This window comes from Hypanus sabinus, chromosome 21 (assembly GCF_030144855.1).
Source record: "Hypanus sabinus isolate sHypSab1 chromosome 21, sHypSab1.hap1, whole genome shotgun sequence".
Classification (NCBI taxonomy): domain Eukaryota; kingdom Metazoa; phylum Chordata; class Chondrichthyes; order Myliobatiformes; family Dasyatidae; genus Hypanus; species Hypanus sabinus.
In genome coordinates this window covers 7,320,967-7,338,291 of record NC_082726.1, presented here as the reverse complement: position 1 = coordinate 7,338,291, position 17,325 = coordinate 7,320,967, and the positions used below count along the sequence as shown (strand labels likewise).

General features: G+C 39.7%; 1 protein-coding gene across 6 annotated transcripts in view; it reads left to right on the top strand.

The window, feature by feature from the left end:
* Positions 1 to 17,325, top strand: part of myo9aa (myosin IXAa) — a 339,254-nt gene that overhangs the window by 43,043 nt on the left and 278,886 nt on the right. For all 6 annotated transcript variants that reach the window (XM_059945895.1, XM_059945894.1, XM_059945899.1 and 3 more), the window contains exon 2: positions 3,341 to 4,256. In XM_059945895.1, coding sequence (XP_059801878.1) covers positions 3,414 to 4,256 — 843 coding nt within the window. In that variant the 5' untranslated portion in view covers positions 3,341 to 3,413. The remainder of the gene's footprint in view (positions 1 to 3,340; positions 4,257 to 17,325) is intronic.

Below are 17,325 nucleotides of genomic sequence, written 5' to 3'. Positions count from 1 at the left end.
CCCATCCTAACAGTTCTTGTCTTAATGCTGGGGTACCTCCTGCCTGTTGGAAGGATGGGAGGGATCATTGATAATGCTAAAGGCCCTGCCTATTTAGTGCTCCTGGTAAATATGTCTGGGCGGAAGACAGACCCTGATGATCTTCTGACCTATCCTCAATCCTTTGTAGGGTCTTGTGGTCAGATGCCTTGCAATTCCTGTACCAGACAGTGATGCAGATGGTCAGTTCACTCTCAATGCTGCTCCTGTAAAAATTATAAGAATGGGGGGGGGGGGGGTTGCTTGCCTCAATCTTCTCAGGAGGTGGAGATACTGCTGTGTTTACTTGGCCAAATAGATGGTATTGAGGTACCAGGTGAGGTCTGTTATGTTCACTTTCAGAAAATTGGGGTGCCTTACTCTACATGGAGGAGCCATTTATGTTCAGAGTTTAAGTGGTCAGCCTGCACCTTCCTAAAATCTGCAATCATCTTTTTTGTCTCATCCCCAATGAGATGCAAGTTATTTTGTTTAGCACCATTCTACCAGCCGCTCTATCTCGTCTGCACGCTGTCTCATCTTGGTCTCATCGTAATTTCTGTCATCTACGAATTTGATTTGGTTGGATCCTAATCTAAGTAATGCTGTCATGTCATCAGCAGGCTGAGCATGCAGCTAGTGTTCAATGTGATGAAAGCTAGAGAAGTTGCTGCCTCGGGCTGTCTGTGGTCTTTCTGTCAAGACCAACTGAGTGCAGAGTGATCATAGTGTTGCTAAATTGTGGTGATTAGCGTTTTGAAGGTCGGTTCAAGAACTGAATAGCTGAAAGGTGGTAGCTGCTCTTGAACCTGCTGGTGTGGAGCTTTTTAGTTGTGTTTGTATTCTGAATCTGATTATTTCCAATATATCCTGCACTTGAATGTTTGAGTAGGAGAATGAGGAGTGACTTTCTGAAGCTTAAAATCATTAAAGGTATGGATAAGATGGGTTGGGGAGTCAAAAGAAGAGAGTACAGATACGAGATAGGGAAGCTTGTGCTATCTCAGAGGTAACTGTCAGAGGATAATGAGCATTTGAAACGTGTTGCTCAAGGAAGTGTTTGAGATTAGTACAGTAGTAACACTTAAGCATTTGGACAGTTACATGGAGAAAAAGGGGCTTGGAGAGTTCTGGGCCAAACATGGGTGAAGGGAAGCTGTGGTTAGCATGGAACAGTTGAGCTGAAAGGCCTGTTTCCATGCTGTTACTTCCTGATACAGTGAGGTATTAGTGGTGATGGACAGCTCAACAACTGAAAATAAAATTTATGATTTTATCCAATCTCAATGATGAAAAAATCCAATAGGCAGATTTAAAGATGGAATCTTCTATAACAACCTTCAGCCTGAAATATTACGGAGATGATTCTACCCGAGATCCACGTTGTCACAGAAGAATTTTTCAGCTTGTTCACTTAATTCTATGTGATTTTTGCAACTGCATTGGCACACTAGATGCAGCAAGGTTGGGAAATGACAGCATTTGACCCACATGCTGAAGACTTGTGCTCCTGAATCTGGTACATTCACTCTAGTGATATTCACCACAAAGGAAATTGTGCCTGTTTGGCTCATATGAGGTCATGCATTCATTCTCAGTCATAAGCAGAGAGGCAGAAAGGCTAATGTGCACTATTTTGTCATCACAAGCTTGTTCATTAGTGCTCAGTTAAGTCCACATTTATTCCATCTTTGGTCCAAAAATGACTGTCAAGCGGAATTTCAGAGTTATGGCTGGCCTTCAAATCTCAACAGAATTTGAATAAATGTTCCATCAAAGAGTTGATTTAAAAGAAAGGAATTTCTCAGTTGTATGGAAATAAAAAAAAAAATTAATGGTAGCCAATGGGTATCAATGCTGTCAGATCCAAGTTGAGAGTGCTAGGTCCAAACAAGTGCAAGTACTCCATATCAAGTTCAAGTCAGTTTATTGTCATTGAACCGTGTACACTACTAAGCGAAACAATGTTCCTCTGGACCATGGTGCACAACACACTACATATACCTAACATATGTAACCCATAAAGTAATATTACCACTGGTAATTTAACAAATTATAAGATGCATTTACAATAGACATTAAAGAGAAAAGCATATAACATTGCTGGTGCTTCATACATGATGATACTTGGATGGTGGCAGGGAGGTCAGTTGTCATATGGCCTGGTGGAAGAAGCTGTTACCCATCCTGTCAGTCTTCATTTTTATCATCAATCATCAGTCATCCTATCGTGAGGTCAGAAAGGAGATATTTACTGATGGTTGGCCCATAATCTGAAATCATGAGGTTGTTTTTGAGAGTGTGCAGCAAATCTGGTCAATCTTCAGCCTGGACTGGTAAAAACCAAGTAATATTTGACTTTACACGAATAGGAAATGACTGGAGCAAGAGCAATCACAACATTTGTCTAGAGTTTTCACAGCATTTCATTGTTGAATCACTATCACAAATGTCCCAGAAAGCATTGTAGATCATTAATTTATCCAACTCAGTATGATTGCCATAGTTATAGACTCACCTGGAAAATATGATCAACATTAATATGAAATTCTATGATTTCACTAATTAATTCAACAACAGTTCCATTGCCTTGTGCACCATTTGAGTTGAAGCGCTATGGCTCCATTGACAACTTTCACCGGGATCACCAGCAAATTGGGACAGCACCATCATGGTCAACAAGTTTATGCCTACATTAGACTATCCTGAAGTTTAGGGATGTTGATGAGTAAATTTGTATAATAATTTAAAAAAAGATAATGGGTAATCTGATGAGTCTGGGGTATGCTGACATCAAAAGAAGAGTAAATATTATTGTATTTATTGAGCTGCTCATTCTTTCTGAAGGCATGTTTTATTATAGAGCACAAAACTGGCTCTTCAAACACAAGAAGCCACACCACCCAGCATCCCACTGGTTTAACACTAGACTAATCACAGGACAATTTATAATGACCAATTAACCTACTAACTGGCATCAGTTTAAACTGAGAGGAAACGAGCATTCAGAGGACACACAAGTCCACATGTACAAACTCCTTACAGATGGTACCAGAAATTAATTCTGAGCTCAGTGCCTTGTGCTCTTATCATGTTGTGCTAATCTAAAGATAGCTCATCAAAGTTCCTAGTCTCTTGTTTTGAAGAGCCCTATAGACTTCCACAGATTAATTGTTGTCACTTCATTTTGATTTGGAAATGTACATATTAATCTGACAAGATAATATTTTAATGTTTTCAGATCATTAGATTGTTGTGGTACAAAGTTTTGCATTGTTTTGTACCTCTGAAAATGTGATTTCTGCTTCTGTTGCATTTTTAGGTCTGATATCATGAAGCAGGACTGGCCCAGTGTTTGTATGTGCTATCGTTGCTGATGGCACAACTGATCCAATATGAATGTGCATGACATTGGTGGAAGACGACGCTTTGAAGACAATGAGTTTACTTTGCGGATTTACCCTGGGAGTATAGCAGAAGGCACCATTTATTGCCCTGTTGCTGCAAGGAAAAGCACCAGTGCAGCAGAGGTTATTGAAATACTGATTTACAAATTACAACTAGAGAAGACAAAATGCTATGTCCTGGCGGAAGTGAAGGAGTTTGGTGGGGAAGAGTGGATACTCAATCCAACCGACTGTCCTGTGCAGCGCATGATGCTTTGGCCACGCAGTGCCCTAGAAAATCGTTTCAGCAGCGAGGACTATCGCTTCCTGCTTCGAGAAAAAAACCTTGACGGTTCTATTCATTATAGCAATCTGCAGTCATGGTTGAGGGTAACGGAGGAACGGCGGAGGATGATGGAGCGAGGTTTTTTGCCTCAACCCCAGCAGAAAGACTACAATGATCTGTGCAATCTACCAGACTTGAATGAAAACACACTTCTGGATAACCTACGTAGTAGGTATAAACAAGAGAAAATCTACACCTATGTGGGAACGATTTTAATTGCCATAAATCCTTTTAAATTTCTTCCTCTTTACAACCCCAAATATGTAAAAATGTATGATAATCACCAACTGGGTAAACTGGAGCCCCATGTATATGCCATTGCTGATGTGGCTTACCATGCCATGTTACAACGCAAGAAGAACCAGTGTATTGTTATTTCGGGTGAGAGTGGCTCAGGAAAGACCCAAAGTACAAACTTCCTGATCCATCATCTTACTGCTTTGAGCCAGAAAGGATTTGCCAGTGGAGTAGAACAGATTATTCTTGGAGCTGGACCCGTGCTGGAGGTAAGATACATCTCGCGATTTCCTCTTGAGGGAATGGAAAGAAACTCATAATTATAAGTTAACAGATTTATGCTTTAATTTTGTTCTCATCCAATTTTACACTGGAAGCAAATTTTTCTGTTCGTAATACATAGCATACCAGTCATACAAAATCTTTCACTTATAAGTGCACTAATGAATCCAAATACTGTGCATCATCTTGTACACAGGTACCTCAGTCGTCAATTTAATGTGTTGCTCTTCAGAAAGTACTTTTTGAGTTTCAGTCCTGTCTTTTATCATGTGAATAGTAAATAGAGTTTTGTAATAATTATTTTTGAACTTTACCAGATCCCACACAGCATATCTTGATTTGAAAATCTAACACCTAGTCTATAAATCATACTATTTTGAGGATTTTGAAAAATGTTCAGCTCCAAGGTACATCTGCAGAAATTTGCTGGAGTCCTCGGTGACATACCAAATTTCAAATTCCTAATGAAGTAGAGTGTGCGTTTTTCTGACTCCCCTTCCTCCAGCCCATAATCAGTTCCTTGCTCTTGCTGATGTTAAATATAAGGTGGTAAGGATTTACCTACCTTGGTGTCAAATTTACCCCTGAAATTAAAACGATCGTCCCAACAAAATATGACCCACTAGTGGACGAAGTGAAGGAGACGTTGGATCGATGGATAACAATGCCCGTATCAATGATTGGCCGTATAAACATGATCAAATTGAATATAATACCAAAATTTCTATACCTTTTTCAACCACCACTTCTCCCACTACCAAAGTCATTTTTTGATAAGGTTAAAAGTATTTTCAGTAAATTCATTTGGAATAATAATAAATCTAGACTGAAACTTAGGTCGGTGTACCTGCCTTATGAAAGGGGAGGGCTACGGCTCCCCAACCTGAAATGGTATTGCTCTGCTCAGTTACGTTCTGCAATATTTTATTTCTCAATGGAAGGCCTTCCAGCCTGGGTGAATATTGAACAGGCATCAGTACCAAACCTCCCATTAAAGCTCTGTCTATACTCCGCAGACCCAAGAAATCTGAAAAGAACAACCGAGAACCCTTTCCTCAAAAATACTATTGACATCTGCTATAAAGCACATCAGCATATTAAAGATACTCCTCCCATCTCTCGCTTCTCCGCAGTATGGGGCAATACATACTTCAGGGCAGGAAGAGCAGATGGTGGTTTCAGATCTGGGCAGACAAAGGAGTACAGAAAATAGAGGACCTTTATATGAATGGTAATCTGATTACATTTGGTCAATTGTGTCAGACATACCATATTCCTAAGAACACTTTTTAAAATATTTGCAATGAGACATTTCATATTATCAAAATATAAGCATTTAATATCTGAACCACCACTATCACATCTTGAAAATCTTACATTTCTAAATCTAAAGGGGAGGAGTCAGATTTCTTTATTCTATACAGATTTGATGTCATATGATAAGGAGTCCACCACTGCCAGGCTGGAGGCATGGAGACTGGATTTTCAAGAGGACATACAAGAAACTGAGTGGGAAACAGCATGCTTAAAAGCCCAAAAACACTCAATTAATATGAGAATAAAGCTATTACAATATAAATGGTTAATGAGAACTCACATTACCCTGGTCAAACTGAATCGTTGGAGCTCTGACATCCCGGACACTTGTGTTAAGCGTTTAAGACGAAAAGGGTACTCTGTTTCACTGTGTATGGGGCTGTCCTAAATTTAAAAAATACTGGAAAACAATCGTTCAGACAATATGAGATTGTTGGAGTAAAGGTGCCTCACCAAGCAAAAACGTGTGTACTGGGTATATATCCAAAGAACTTTACTGTTAGTCCAAACCAGTTAACTTTAATTGACTTTGGACTCCTACAGGCCAGGTGGGTGATAACTTTATCTTGGAGAAAAATGGATATACCTTCGATACATGTATGAGTGAAGGAGATGGTATCTTGTATTATATTGGAGAGACTGACTTGCATAACCAGGGAATTTGAAAATCTGTGGAAACCTTTATTGGAGTTTCTTGGACATCAAGGTGCAGTCATTTTGATATAGCTGTGTGTTGTGTGCTTCTATGGTTTTTTCTGATGTGTTTTTATTTTATTTCTTTATTAAATATATAAACTATGTGAAATATAATCTCTTTTCCTTTTATTGTGAAAAACATGAGGACATGTTTCACTATTTAGTTTATATATGTGAAATATATGTAAAATTCAATAAAATATTGTTTTAAAAGAAAGTATGAAGTGGTGATTGTTGTGACACCACTCAACTAGCTGGTCTGTCTCACTCCTCTACAATTCCTTGTGACAACTTCATACTTTCTTTTAAAACAATAAACCTTTAAACCTTTTAAACCTTGTCAGATTTAAATATGTTGTTTGAGCTGTGTCTAGTAACATACTGTAGTCCTGATTGTGGAGAATAGAGCATTGGCTAAGCACACATCCTTGAGATACACCTTTCCGTCGCTGACAAACAAGTGTTATAACTGATCTGCATTGACTGCAGTATCCTGATAAAAGTTGAGGATCCAGTTGCGAAGGCAGGTTCGACAGCTCAGGCTTTGAAGCTTGGTTATTAGCAGTGAGGGAATATTAGTGTTGAAAGCTGACCGATAAACAACGGCCTGGTGTTTGTATTGCTGAAGTCCAGGGTTTTATGATAGGCAAATTGCAGAAGGCCCTGGTCATTGCTTAGGCATGATTAATTTGAGCCAAATCCTTTCAAAACACTTCATTACAGTAGGTGTGAGTGCTACTGGGGTCTAGCGTTGAGGCACTTCACCCTTTTCTTGGGGTGATATGATATGTTTGATGCTCTTTTGAAGCTGATCAGAATCTCTGATTGCTGTATTAAATGTTGATGTCCTCCAGTCATTGAATCTTCAGGCCAATTTAATTCCTGAAGGCAGGAGATGCTGATCAGCACAGATTTTTAGTACCCAGCTAGGTACACATTTGGTGCTTGACATTGGGAGTGTTTAACTTTTTGAAGGGTGTTCTATGGGAATCTGCACTGGTGTATTGTTGTTGGACTTGTTAAAATAATGCGTACAGATTTATCTGTTTGCAAGTGACACAAATAATTTAGCACCTCTACCATATGTATAATTTTATTCCACATGTGCTCATTTTGTTGTTTCTATGGTTTTTGAAGAGGCTTGATCACTTGGAACATTGGGTCTGCAGGGCAGTTTAATTCTTGAAGCCAGGAACTGATGTGCATGTTTGGGAATGTAGTTTCTGTTACTTTATCAAAAGGTGAATCCGAGAATTATGATTTTGTTAATAGTTTATGGATTATTTGGTCTAATCAAATAAATTGGAATTGACTTATTATTGTCACAAGCTATATTGAGAAGCATGTCTTGCAAACTGATCAAATCATTGAGTGCATTGAGATAGAACGAGGTAAAACAATGATAATGCAGACTAAAGTGAAATCAGCTACAGAGGAAGAGAGAATGTCTGTGGTTGGTGGAGTATTTGATTATGCTGACTCCTTTAATGAAGCAGTGAGAAGCATAGACAGAATCTATGGACTGCTTTCTGTGATGTGCTGAGTAATGTCCACAATTCTGCAGTTTAATTTGGTCATGTGCAGAAGAGTTGCCATACCAAGCTGTTTTACATCTAGATCAAATACTTTTGCATTGACTAAAATTGACTGGGGTTGAAGGGGACATGCCAAATTTCTGTAACTTCCTGAGCAAGTAGAGGCACTGGTGAGCTTTCTTAGCCGTGTCATCAATGTTGTTCAAAGTACGTACATGTCACCACATACAACCCTGAGATTCTTTTTCTGCGGGTATACCGAGCAAATCTATAGAACAGTAACTGTAAACAGGATCTGTAAACTGTAAAGATCAAAAAATGAAAACTAAATAATCTATGGAGATAATAAATAGCAATAAATAATGTGCATGAAATAACAAGATAAGAGCTCTTATATGAGTAGTTATCCCCTTTTGTACAAGAGCCTGATAGTTGAGGGGTAGTAACTGTTCTTGAACCTGGTGGTTTGAATACCAAAGCACCTGTACCTTCTACCTGCAGGCAGCAGCAGAAAAGAGCATTTCCTGGGTGGTGAGTATCTTTAATAATGGATACTTCTTTTTTTACTGCAACGTTTCATGTACAGTTGCAAAAACAGTTTGTGAACCATTTGCAATTACCTATTTTTTGATTACTTATTCATAAAATGTGGACTGATCTTCATCTAAGTCACAAACAATCTACCTAAACTAATAAAACACAAACAATTGTACTTCACGTTCATACTGAGTACTCATTTAAGCAATCATAGTCTGGGTTCAAAAAAAGTATGTGAACCTCTGGGGTAATGCCTTCTACAACAAAATGAGCACATGTGGAATAAAATTATACATATGGTAGAGGTGCTAAATTATTTGTGTCACTTGCAAACAGATAAATCTGTACGCATTATTTTAACAAGTCCAACAACAATACACCAGTGCAGATTCCCATAGAACACCCTTCAAAAAGTTAAACACTCCCAATGTGAGTGGAGCTGTTGATCAGCCTTGTTGCTTGGGGAAAGTGGTTGTTTTTGAGTCTAGTCTTGATGTGGATGCTGTGTAGTCTCCTCCCTACTGGGATGAGGCAAACAGTCTGTGAGCTGGGTGGATGGGATCCTTCATGATGTTTCTCACCTTGGTGGAGAGAAACTGGTGATTATCTTTGCATCATCAATGTGGATGGGAGAGGTTCCGGAGGATTGGAGGGTTGTGAATGTTGTTTCTTTATTCAAGAAAGGGAGTAGAGATAGCCCAGGAAATTATAGACCAGTGAGTCTTACTTCAGTGGTTGGTAAGTTGATGGAGAAAATCCTGAGAGGCAGGATTTATGAACATTTGGAGAGGTATAATATGATTAGGAGTAGTCAGCATGGCTTTGTAAAGGGCAGGTCGTGCCTTACAAGCCTGATTGAATTTTTTGAGGATGTGACCAAACACATTGATGAAGGAAGAGCAGTAGGTGTAGTGTATATGGATTTCAGCAAGACATTTGATAAGATACCCCATGCAAGGCTTTTTGAGAAAGTAAGGAGGCATGGGATCCAAGGGGACATTGCTTTGTGGATCCAGAACTGGCTTGCCCACAGAAGGCAAAGAGTGGTTGTAGATGGGTCATATTCTGCATGGAGTTCGGTGACCAGTGGTGTACCTCAGGGATCTGTTCTGCGACCCCTACTCTTTGTGATTTTTTTTTAATGATCTGGATGAGGAGGTGGAGGGATGGGTTAGTAAATTTGCTGATGACACAAAGGTTGGGGGTGTTGTGGATAGTGTGGAGAACTGTCAGAGTTACAGTGGAACATTGATAGGATGCAAAACTGGGCTGAGAAGTGCAGATGGAGTTCAACCCAAGTAAGTGTGAGGTTGTTCATTTTGGTAGCTCAAATATGATGGAAGAATATAGTATTAATGGTAAGACTCTTGGCAGTGTGGATGATCAGAGGAATCTTGGTCCGAGTCCATAGGACTCTCAAAGCAGCTGCTCAGGTTGACTCTGTGGTTAAGAAGGCGTATGGTGTATTGGCCTTCATCAGTCGTGGAATTGAATTTGGGAGCCGAGAGGTAATGTTGCAGCTCTATAGATTTCTGGCCAGACCCCACTTGGAGTACTGCACTCAGTTCTGGTTGCCTCACTATAGGAAGGACGTGGAAGCCATGGAAAGGGTGCAGTGGAGATTTACTGTCTGGATTAGAGAGCATGCCTTATGAGAATAGGTTGAGTGAACTCATCCTTTTCTCCTTGGAGTGACGGAGGATGAGAGGTGACCTGATAGAGGTGTACAAGATGATGAGAGGCATTGATCGTGTGGATAGTCAGAGGCTTTTTCCCAGGGCTGAAATGGTTGCCACAAGAGGATACAGGTTTAAGGTGCTGGGGAGTAGGTACAGAGGAGATGTCGGGATAAGTTTTTTACTCAGAGTGGTGAGAGTGTGGAATGGGCCGCTAGCAACGGTGGTGGAGGTGGATATGATAAGAGACTTTTAGATAGGTACATGGAGCTTAGTAAAACAGGGCTGTAGATAAGCCTAGTAATTGCTAAGGTAGGGACATGTTTGGCAGAACTTTGTGGGCCGAAGGGCCTGTATTGTGCTGTAGGTTTTCTATGTTTCTAAGACGCGTCTTCAGCAAGTACTATTAAAGTAGACTTGGCTAGTTTTTGAGCTGCGTTTTGTAGGTGGTTCAAGATGATGAAATCATGCACGGCATACAGTTTTGTGCAAAATTCTTAGGCACATATGCGTGTGTGCGTGCACATGCGCGCCCCTAAGACCTGCTCAGTACTATATGTCCGCTTTATCCTTATTTACAGTTTGTTGCTGTGTTTATTCATCCCCCGATCTTGTAAACTCTGAAGAGGCTTTGGTACAGTTGGTTAGTCATTTGCTGCAGCATCTCCTCTTGTGGCCACAAGAATCATGTCTAGGCCACTCGGGTTTCTGGTTAGTCGTCACCTGGAAGTTGGAGTGTTTATTAATAAGAATGTTGTTGAAAGTCAAGGGTAGGTTTAGTCTATATTGGAAGTGGTAAATCTGGTCTGGTGGGTATTTGTGCTTTTAGCCCACGCTTGAATTTTGTTTGAGTCTTGCAGTGTGCCGTTATGAGCTTAATCATATGAGGAGCCGCAAGTTGAGTAGAATATTATTTGAGTTGATTGCAATAATCTAAGGCCATGTCTTAAGCGAGAGGCATAAGTTAAAGGTGAGAGCAGAAAAACTTAAAGGGGACATGAGGGGCAAGTTATCACAACGTACACTGCAGATGCTGTGGTCAAATCAACACGTACAAACAAGCTGGAGGAACTCAGCAGGTTGGGCAGCATCTGTGGAAACGAGCAATCAACGTTTCGGGCCACGACCCTTCGTCAGGACTGCTCGTTTCCACAGATGCTGCCCGACCTGCTGAGTTCCTCTAGCTTGTTTGTACGTGTTGAGGGGCAAGTTATCACAACGTACACTGCAGATGCTGTGGTCAAATCAACACGTACAAACAAGCTAGAGGAACTCAGCAGGTTGGGCAGCATCTGTGGAAACGAGCAATCAACGTTTCAGGCCACGACCCTTCGTCAGGACTGCTCGTTTCCACAGATGCTTAGATAAGATACCCCATGCAAGATGTTTCCACAGATGCTTCAGACCTCGCTTATCCTTATTGTGAAGGACAAAGCCGGCAGTATTAGCAAACCCAGGTTAACAAGAAAAATTGAGTACTCATCAGGGAGGAAAAAAAGATGTTTGTTAGGTAAATATAGCTGGGATCAAGCTTGGATTGACTTATAAGGCAAGGGGGAATCTCAAAATATTCTGTTAGAATATTAAGAGCAAAACTGGTAGCCAGGGAAAGTATAGGGCCCAATAAGGATCACTGTGTGTAGAGCCACAGGAGATGAGCAAGGTCTTAAATTCATATTTCTCAAGAAGGTGGTCAGAGACCTCAATGGGTTAAATGGTCTAATTCTGCTCCTAGTTGTTGGAAGATTCCTGGAGAAGATTTTGAGGACAGGATCTGAGATGAGATCTGGAGGCAAAGGTGCTTAGCTAAACTGGTATTTTAAAATGTGTTTCTGGATCTTTTTGCTTGTGAACTGAAATTATTGCTGAATTGCTATAGTGCCATCAACATTTGTGACAAATCTGAATAATTTCATTGGCTTGAAAGTGTTCATTTAAGAAGGAAGGTTACAGGGGAGGCAGATGTTTGTCCCCCTTTAAACTGAGTTGGAGTGTTATCTTAGTACTGTTTGCTAAAAATTTGAGGTGATTAAATTTCAAAACAGATTGATTTCTTGTTTCAAATGCTGTAGGCTAAAAACTTGATGTCAATAATTTTCAACACGGTAGTTAATTTCAAACTGGCTGGTTTATAATAACAGTTGAAGTGCAGTGCATTGGGGATAATTGTTTGAGTAAACATGTTTGCTATCAGCCTGTTACTGATTAATGTGGTTATTGAAGAATTCAAGTGCAGATTTGGAGAGTATTTGGTTAGCCTACCAGCTCTGAAGGTCAACCTATTGCTGGTTAAGTTTATACTTGTTGCATAGATGGGAACAAAGCCAGTGTTGTTTTTGGTGTGCAGTGTTCACTTATTTGATTGTGATTGGAGGTTTATACATATTTGCAATATTCAAGAACCTTAAATTGCCACTTTGGTGTTTCTGATATTATTTCACGGTAATACTCTGCATTCTTAAATAATTGGAACTGAACTATTGATTCAATTTTACTTTCTCATCTGTGGTTTATTTTCATGTGTCTCTGAGGTGAGTGTTTTCCTATGAATGGTAGGAGCAGCTGTTGATCCCAGGGGATCATGGGTTTGTGACTTGGACTTTGTCCTCTCCAGGGCGCAAGCTTGTGTGGGAAGATTTGAAGAACTGGCTGTTGCCCATGCAGTGGCTTCCCCCCTCCACATCACTGATGTAGTCCAAGGGAAGGGCAAGTGTTAATACAGCTTGGCACCAGTGTCGTGGCAGAGGTTGCCAGAGTGAAGTTGTAAACAACATCAAACTGCCTTAGGGACCCCAGCTCCAGATTTCTTCCTCGAGGTTTAATCCCGAAGCTTTTCCCATGGGTGGGTATGGCTGCAAGGCAGCAGAGGTTTAAAATCAGTTTTCCTTCTAGGAGGGCTGCCATCCAAGGCTGACGAGCCCTACCTGCCTGATTTCTATAAATAATGATGCAATATTTACATGATCTTACTTGAAGCTTTGACTTGAACTTTGTAGTGAGTATTAGTGCCCAGCTACCAGGATATGGCAGTCTTGTTAATTGTCCTGGTAATTCACCCCTCACTCTAACAAAAAGGTATTAATGGCATTTATACCAGTAACTTTGAATGATACTGTGAACAGGAATATGAATATCATCTTAATTTGTTTTTGATGACAGCCTGAACTACTTCTGATCATGCTTAAGTATCAGTAAAACAAGTTTGTGTGCGCTCCTTATTTTAATTCAGACGAAAATCCACAAGGACAACTTTATACTGCAAATGAAACAAAATGCAGAAATACTCATTTTCTAAATGAACTGAATGTAATAAATGAAATCCAGAATTGAAAAAATGGCAGAAGATCTTTTTGAGTTTTTTAATACAATTTGGCATCATAATGATGTAGTAGTTAGTGTGACAAAGGGTCCTGCCGCTGCCTGTAAGAAGTTTGTATGTTCTCCCTGTGAACACGTGGATTTCCTCCCTCATCCCAAAGATGTAGGGTTAGTAGGTTAATTGGTCACATGGGTTTATTGGGCGATCCATTCTCGCTAGGCTGGAAGGGGTTGTTACTATGGTGTATCTTCAAAAAAAAACTTTAAAAATCTCAGTGGGTCAAGTAGTATCGGTGGGTCCCAGAGAATTGTAGTGGTTAGCATGATGTGTTACTGCTTGGGCATTCCAGAGTTTAGTGTTTAATTTCAGCACCGTTCTGTGGTGAGTCTCTGTCTGTCCTCTCAGTGGAATGTGTGGGTTTTCCATGGGTGCTTTGGTTTCCTCCCACTGTACAAAGATGTACTACTAAATTAATTTGGTCACTAAGTTCTCCCGTGGTTAGGTTCGAGTTAGTCGAGGTTGTGGGGTTGCTGGTGGCATAGCTCAAAGGGCTGGAATGTACTGTCTATAAATAAAAATAAATAAAGTAAATAAATAAAAAAAATTACAAACCTGTTGTGACACTTGAGTGATAGGGAAACATTGAGGTTAGTAGTTTATTCCCTGGAACTCAGAAGAATGAGGGGAAATAATATAGAGGTATATAAAATTGGGGGAGATAGATCAGGTTAATATATACAGGCCCTGCCTTCAAGTTGGGTGAGACTGGAATTTGAGGTCATAAATTTAGTGTGAAAGGTGAAATGTTTGAGAGGAATCAAACAGGTGGTGAGTGGAATGACTGCCAGCGGAAGTGGTGGCTGGGGGTGGGGTTAGATTTCAACATTTAAGAGAAACTTGGATGAGGGGTTTTTGAAGGATATGGTCCAGGTGCAGGTAAATGGGACTATGCAGAAGATTAGGCCAGTGCAGACTAAGTGGGCATAAAAGCTATAGTGCTCTATGACTCTGTTTTCAGCTCAGCCAACATTATACTTTTCATTTCAGTTTGATTTGGTTCACAAAAGGTCTCCTTTACATGGGGAAGCAAAACTGATTAGATGGTTGTTCTCTCTGTCTACTGGATGACTTTGAACTTTTAGTTGCCAATTAGATTAATTTTCTTTCCCCATTCTTCCCCCAACCCCCATTCCCAAAACACCAAATCTGCTTTTGATTTCAAAGCACTGATGCAACAAACTTAGATGCAAGCTGGAGGATTGACTTCTCCTCTGACTTGACATATTTCCAGTTTCTGGGCTTAGCATCAAATTCAAATTCAGGACCAGTACATTTTGGTCCAATTAAGCGGCTGCCTCAATTAGCCAAAGTATTATGAAAATAGTTAAAGTATAAGGAGACAAACTACTATTTAACTGAGTAACAAATTATATTTTTAAATGAAATACAGAGCAAATTAGAAACTATCAATACTACTATACTATAGCATTATAAAACTGTCTTGGTTCCTAATAATTATTGACAGAATTCATTCAGTGTTCTTTTGATTAATTGTAAATGAACAAAATCAGCACAGACACCTAATGCAGATAATGAATTGCTTTCATGCAATGCTTTCGATGATTGCATCCTCCAAGTCTTCATTTTCGTTATAACATCCCAGATGACTGTGAATACTTTCACGTTCTTCATAGTTCCCAACCTGAAGTAGTGAAATTGTTTCATCTTCACTCCCAGCTATTTCTGGCATCTCTAAGCCTTGAATACTTGAAACTGCAGTGAGCCAAATAGTTCTGAATTGCAAACGTGCTTATTTATCACCAACTATCAGTGACAAAAATCACTGTTTTTGAATGCAAACACACGCAACTGACACTGTTTAAAAATTGTTCGCTTTTAGCATGATGTAGTGTCTAATGGACACACAATTTCACGCGACTGACACTAGTTAGAAACTGTTTAAGCAACAGTCTCCTCTCCCAGTTAGACAGTGTAGTGTTCCAAATAAATGGAGGGAATCCAGGCTATTTTCTTCATTACTTTTTGTTTTTTAAGAGTTGTCCTGAATAAATGACTCCCCGATTTACTGATGGCCCAATTAACAGGAATCTAGCTGCTTTCAGAACCATTCTAAACTTGCCTCTTCAGCAATTTTTCTGTGCTCCTTTAAGGTATTTCAGACTGAATTTCAGACTGTTTACACCCCCCCATGTAACTGTTATTATTCGCCAGTTTTTATCATAGTACTTTTCAAACTGAAAACTTGATTTCTAGTTCTTGCTTGTGCAAACATACTTGCACACAGAGCCTGCTTCTTAGCTTCTTCCCAGAGGCCCATCCACTCCTTTATTTCCGTCAACTGCTGTCCTTGCAGAACTTTCCAATGCAACTTCAGGAGAGGTGGCACATTTTTTACCTCTACCATGTACTGGTTCATTAATAAAGCTTGAAGTACAGGATGAAATTTCTCATGTTAATTGTAACTCGGGCATTATTTGGTTTGCTATTTAAGCCAGACTTGAGTTAATTTTCTTGGTCAGTATTGTATTATTAGTATGACATTTGGCATTAGTACACCTTGACCATAAATGACTGTCACAAAAGGATCGTTTTTGTAAAACCATAAGGCATAACAGAAGTCCTTTTGAGAAGTAAACAAATGTAGCAACTGGGTGAATCCAATGCTAGCAATTTAGCAATTGAGAGAATAGATTATATTGGAAAATAGTGCAATTACCCGTAGTTCATTTTCTCCCCCCGGCAGGCTTTGTTCTGATTTGATCTTATTTTCTTTAATCTTCATTTGAGTCCAGCATTGCAAAGCTAAGTTACCTCAATGATGAAGGGAAATGTACTTTTTCTGTCATCAATCACTTTTGTTTATATCAGCTAACCAGAGTAATTGAAAAGTATTTACAAATCTTTTGCAAAATTTTAAGTTGAAAAATGCAGGTAACCTGAAATAAAGCCACAGAAGGTGAAGTGAAGACATAGGTCAGGTACAGAGAAATCCAGGTGTTTCTGATTGACTTTTATGAGAATCACAGAGTTGAAACATTAAGTTTTTTCCTCCACACGTTGTCTGCATTGGTAAATATTTCCAGCACTTCCTGTTAATTTCAGGAAGGATTTCTTTCTGGAATAAGAATGTTTTATACCAGATAAATTCTGACATTTGTACCAGAGATTGAAGTGGGGCCATTCAGCCATTATTTCAATTTGTGAAAGATAATGGCCCTTCTCCAGCCTTGGGGGGGGGGGGGGGGCGGGGTGGTCTAAAATTAGGTGGCATAGATTCATGGTAAGGGGGAAAGATTTGAGGGGCAACTTTTTTGTGCAGAAGGTGGTGAGCACATGGAAGGAATTGCCAGAAGAAGTGTTGAAGTAGGTGCAATAAGAGGACTTGGGTATTTAGGGTTAAGGCTCAGATGGATATTCTCCAAATGCAGGAAATTGGGTCTATAGTTGCATAGACTTATTGGGCTGGCTATATCCATGCTATATCGTTCTATAATTCTATGACTGCACAGTGGATTAGGAAATTTGTGTTAAATTGAAACATATGTAGCCTAAAACAAGTTCAAAGTCATTGAACTAAATTCTAAGCTTGTGGAATGCTCCATTGTCATCTTGGGCCAAGAATGGGTGAGGCATGTCCTCATAATAACAATGGATAAATTAATTGTTTTAACTCCAAGTGAGTACTCCTTTGCTATTCCCGAGATTCTGAGGTGTCCCCATCTCATAGTAGCCTTTCTTGTTGGTTTTTCTCTGCATAAGGAATAAAGAATAACAGTGGAATAAGACCATAAATCATGTGAGCAGAATTAAGCCCATTGAATTTGCTCTGCCCTTCAATGATCACTGATCTATTATCTCCCTCAATCTCATTCTCCTGCCTTCTCCCTATAACTTTTGATGCCTTGACTAATCAAGAACCTATCAATCTCTGCTTTAAATATTCTCAATGACTTGG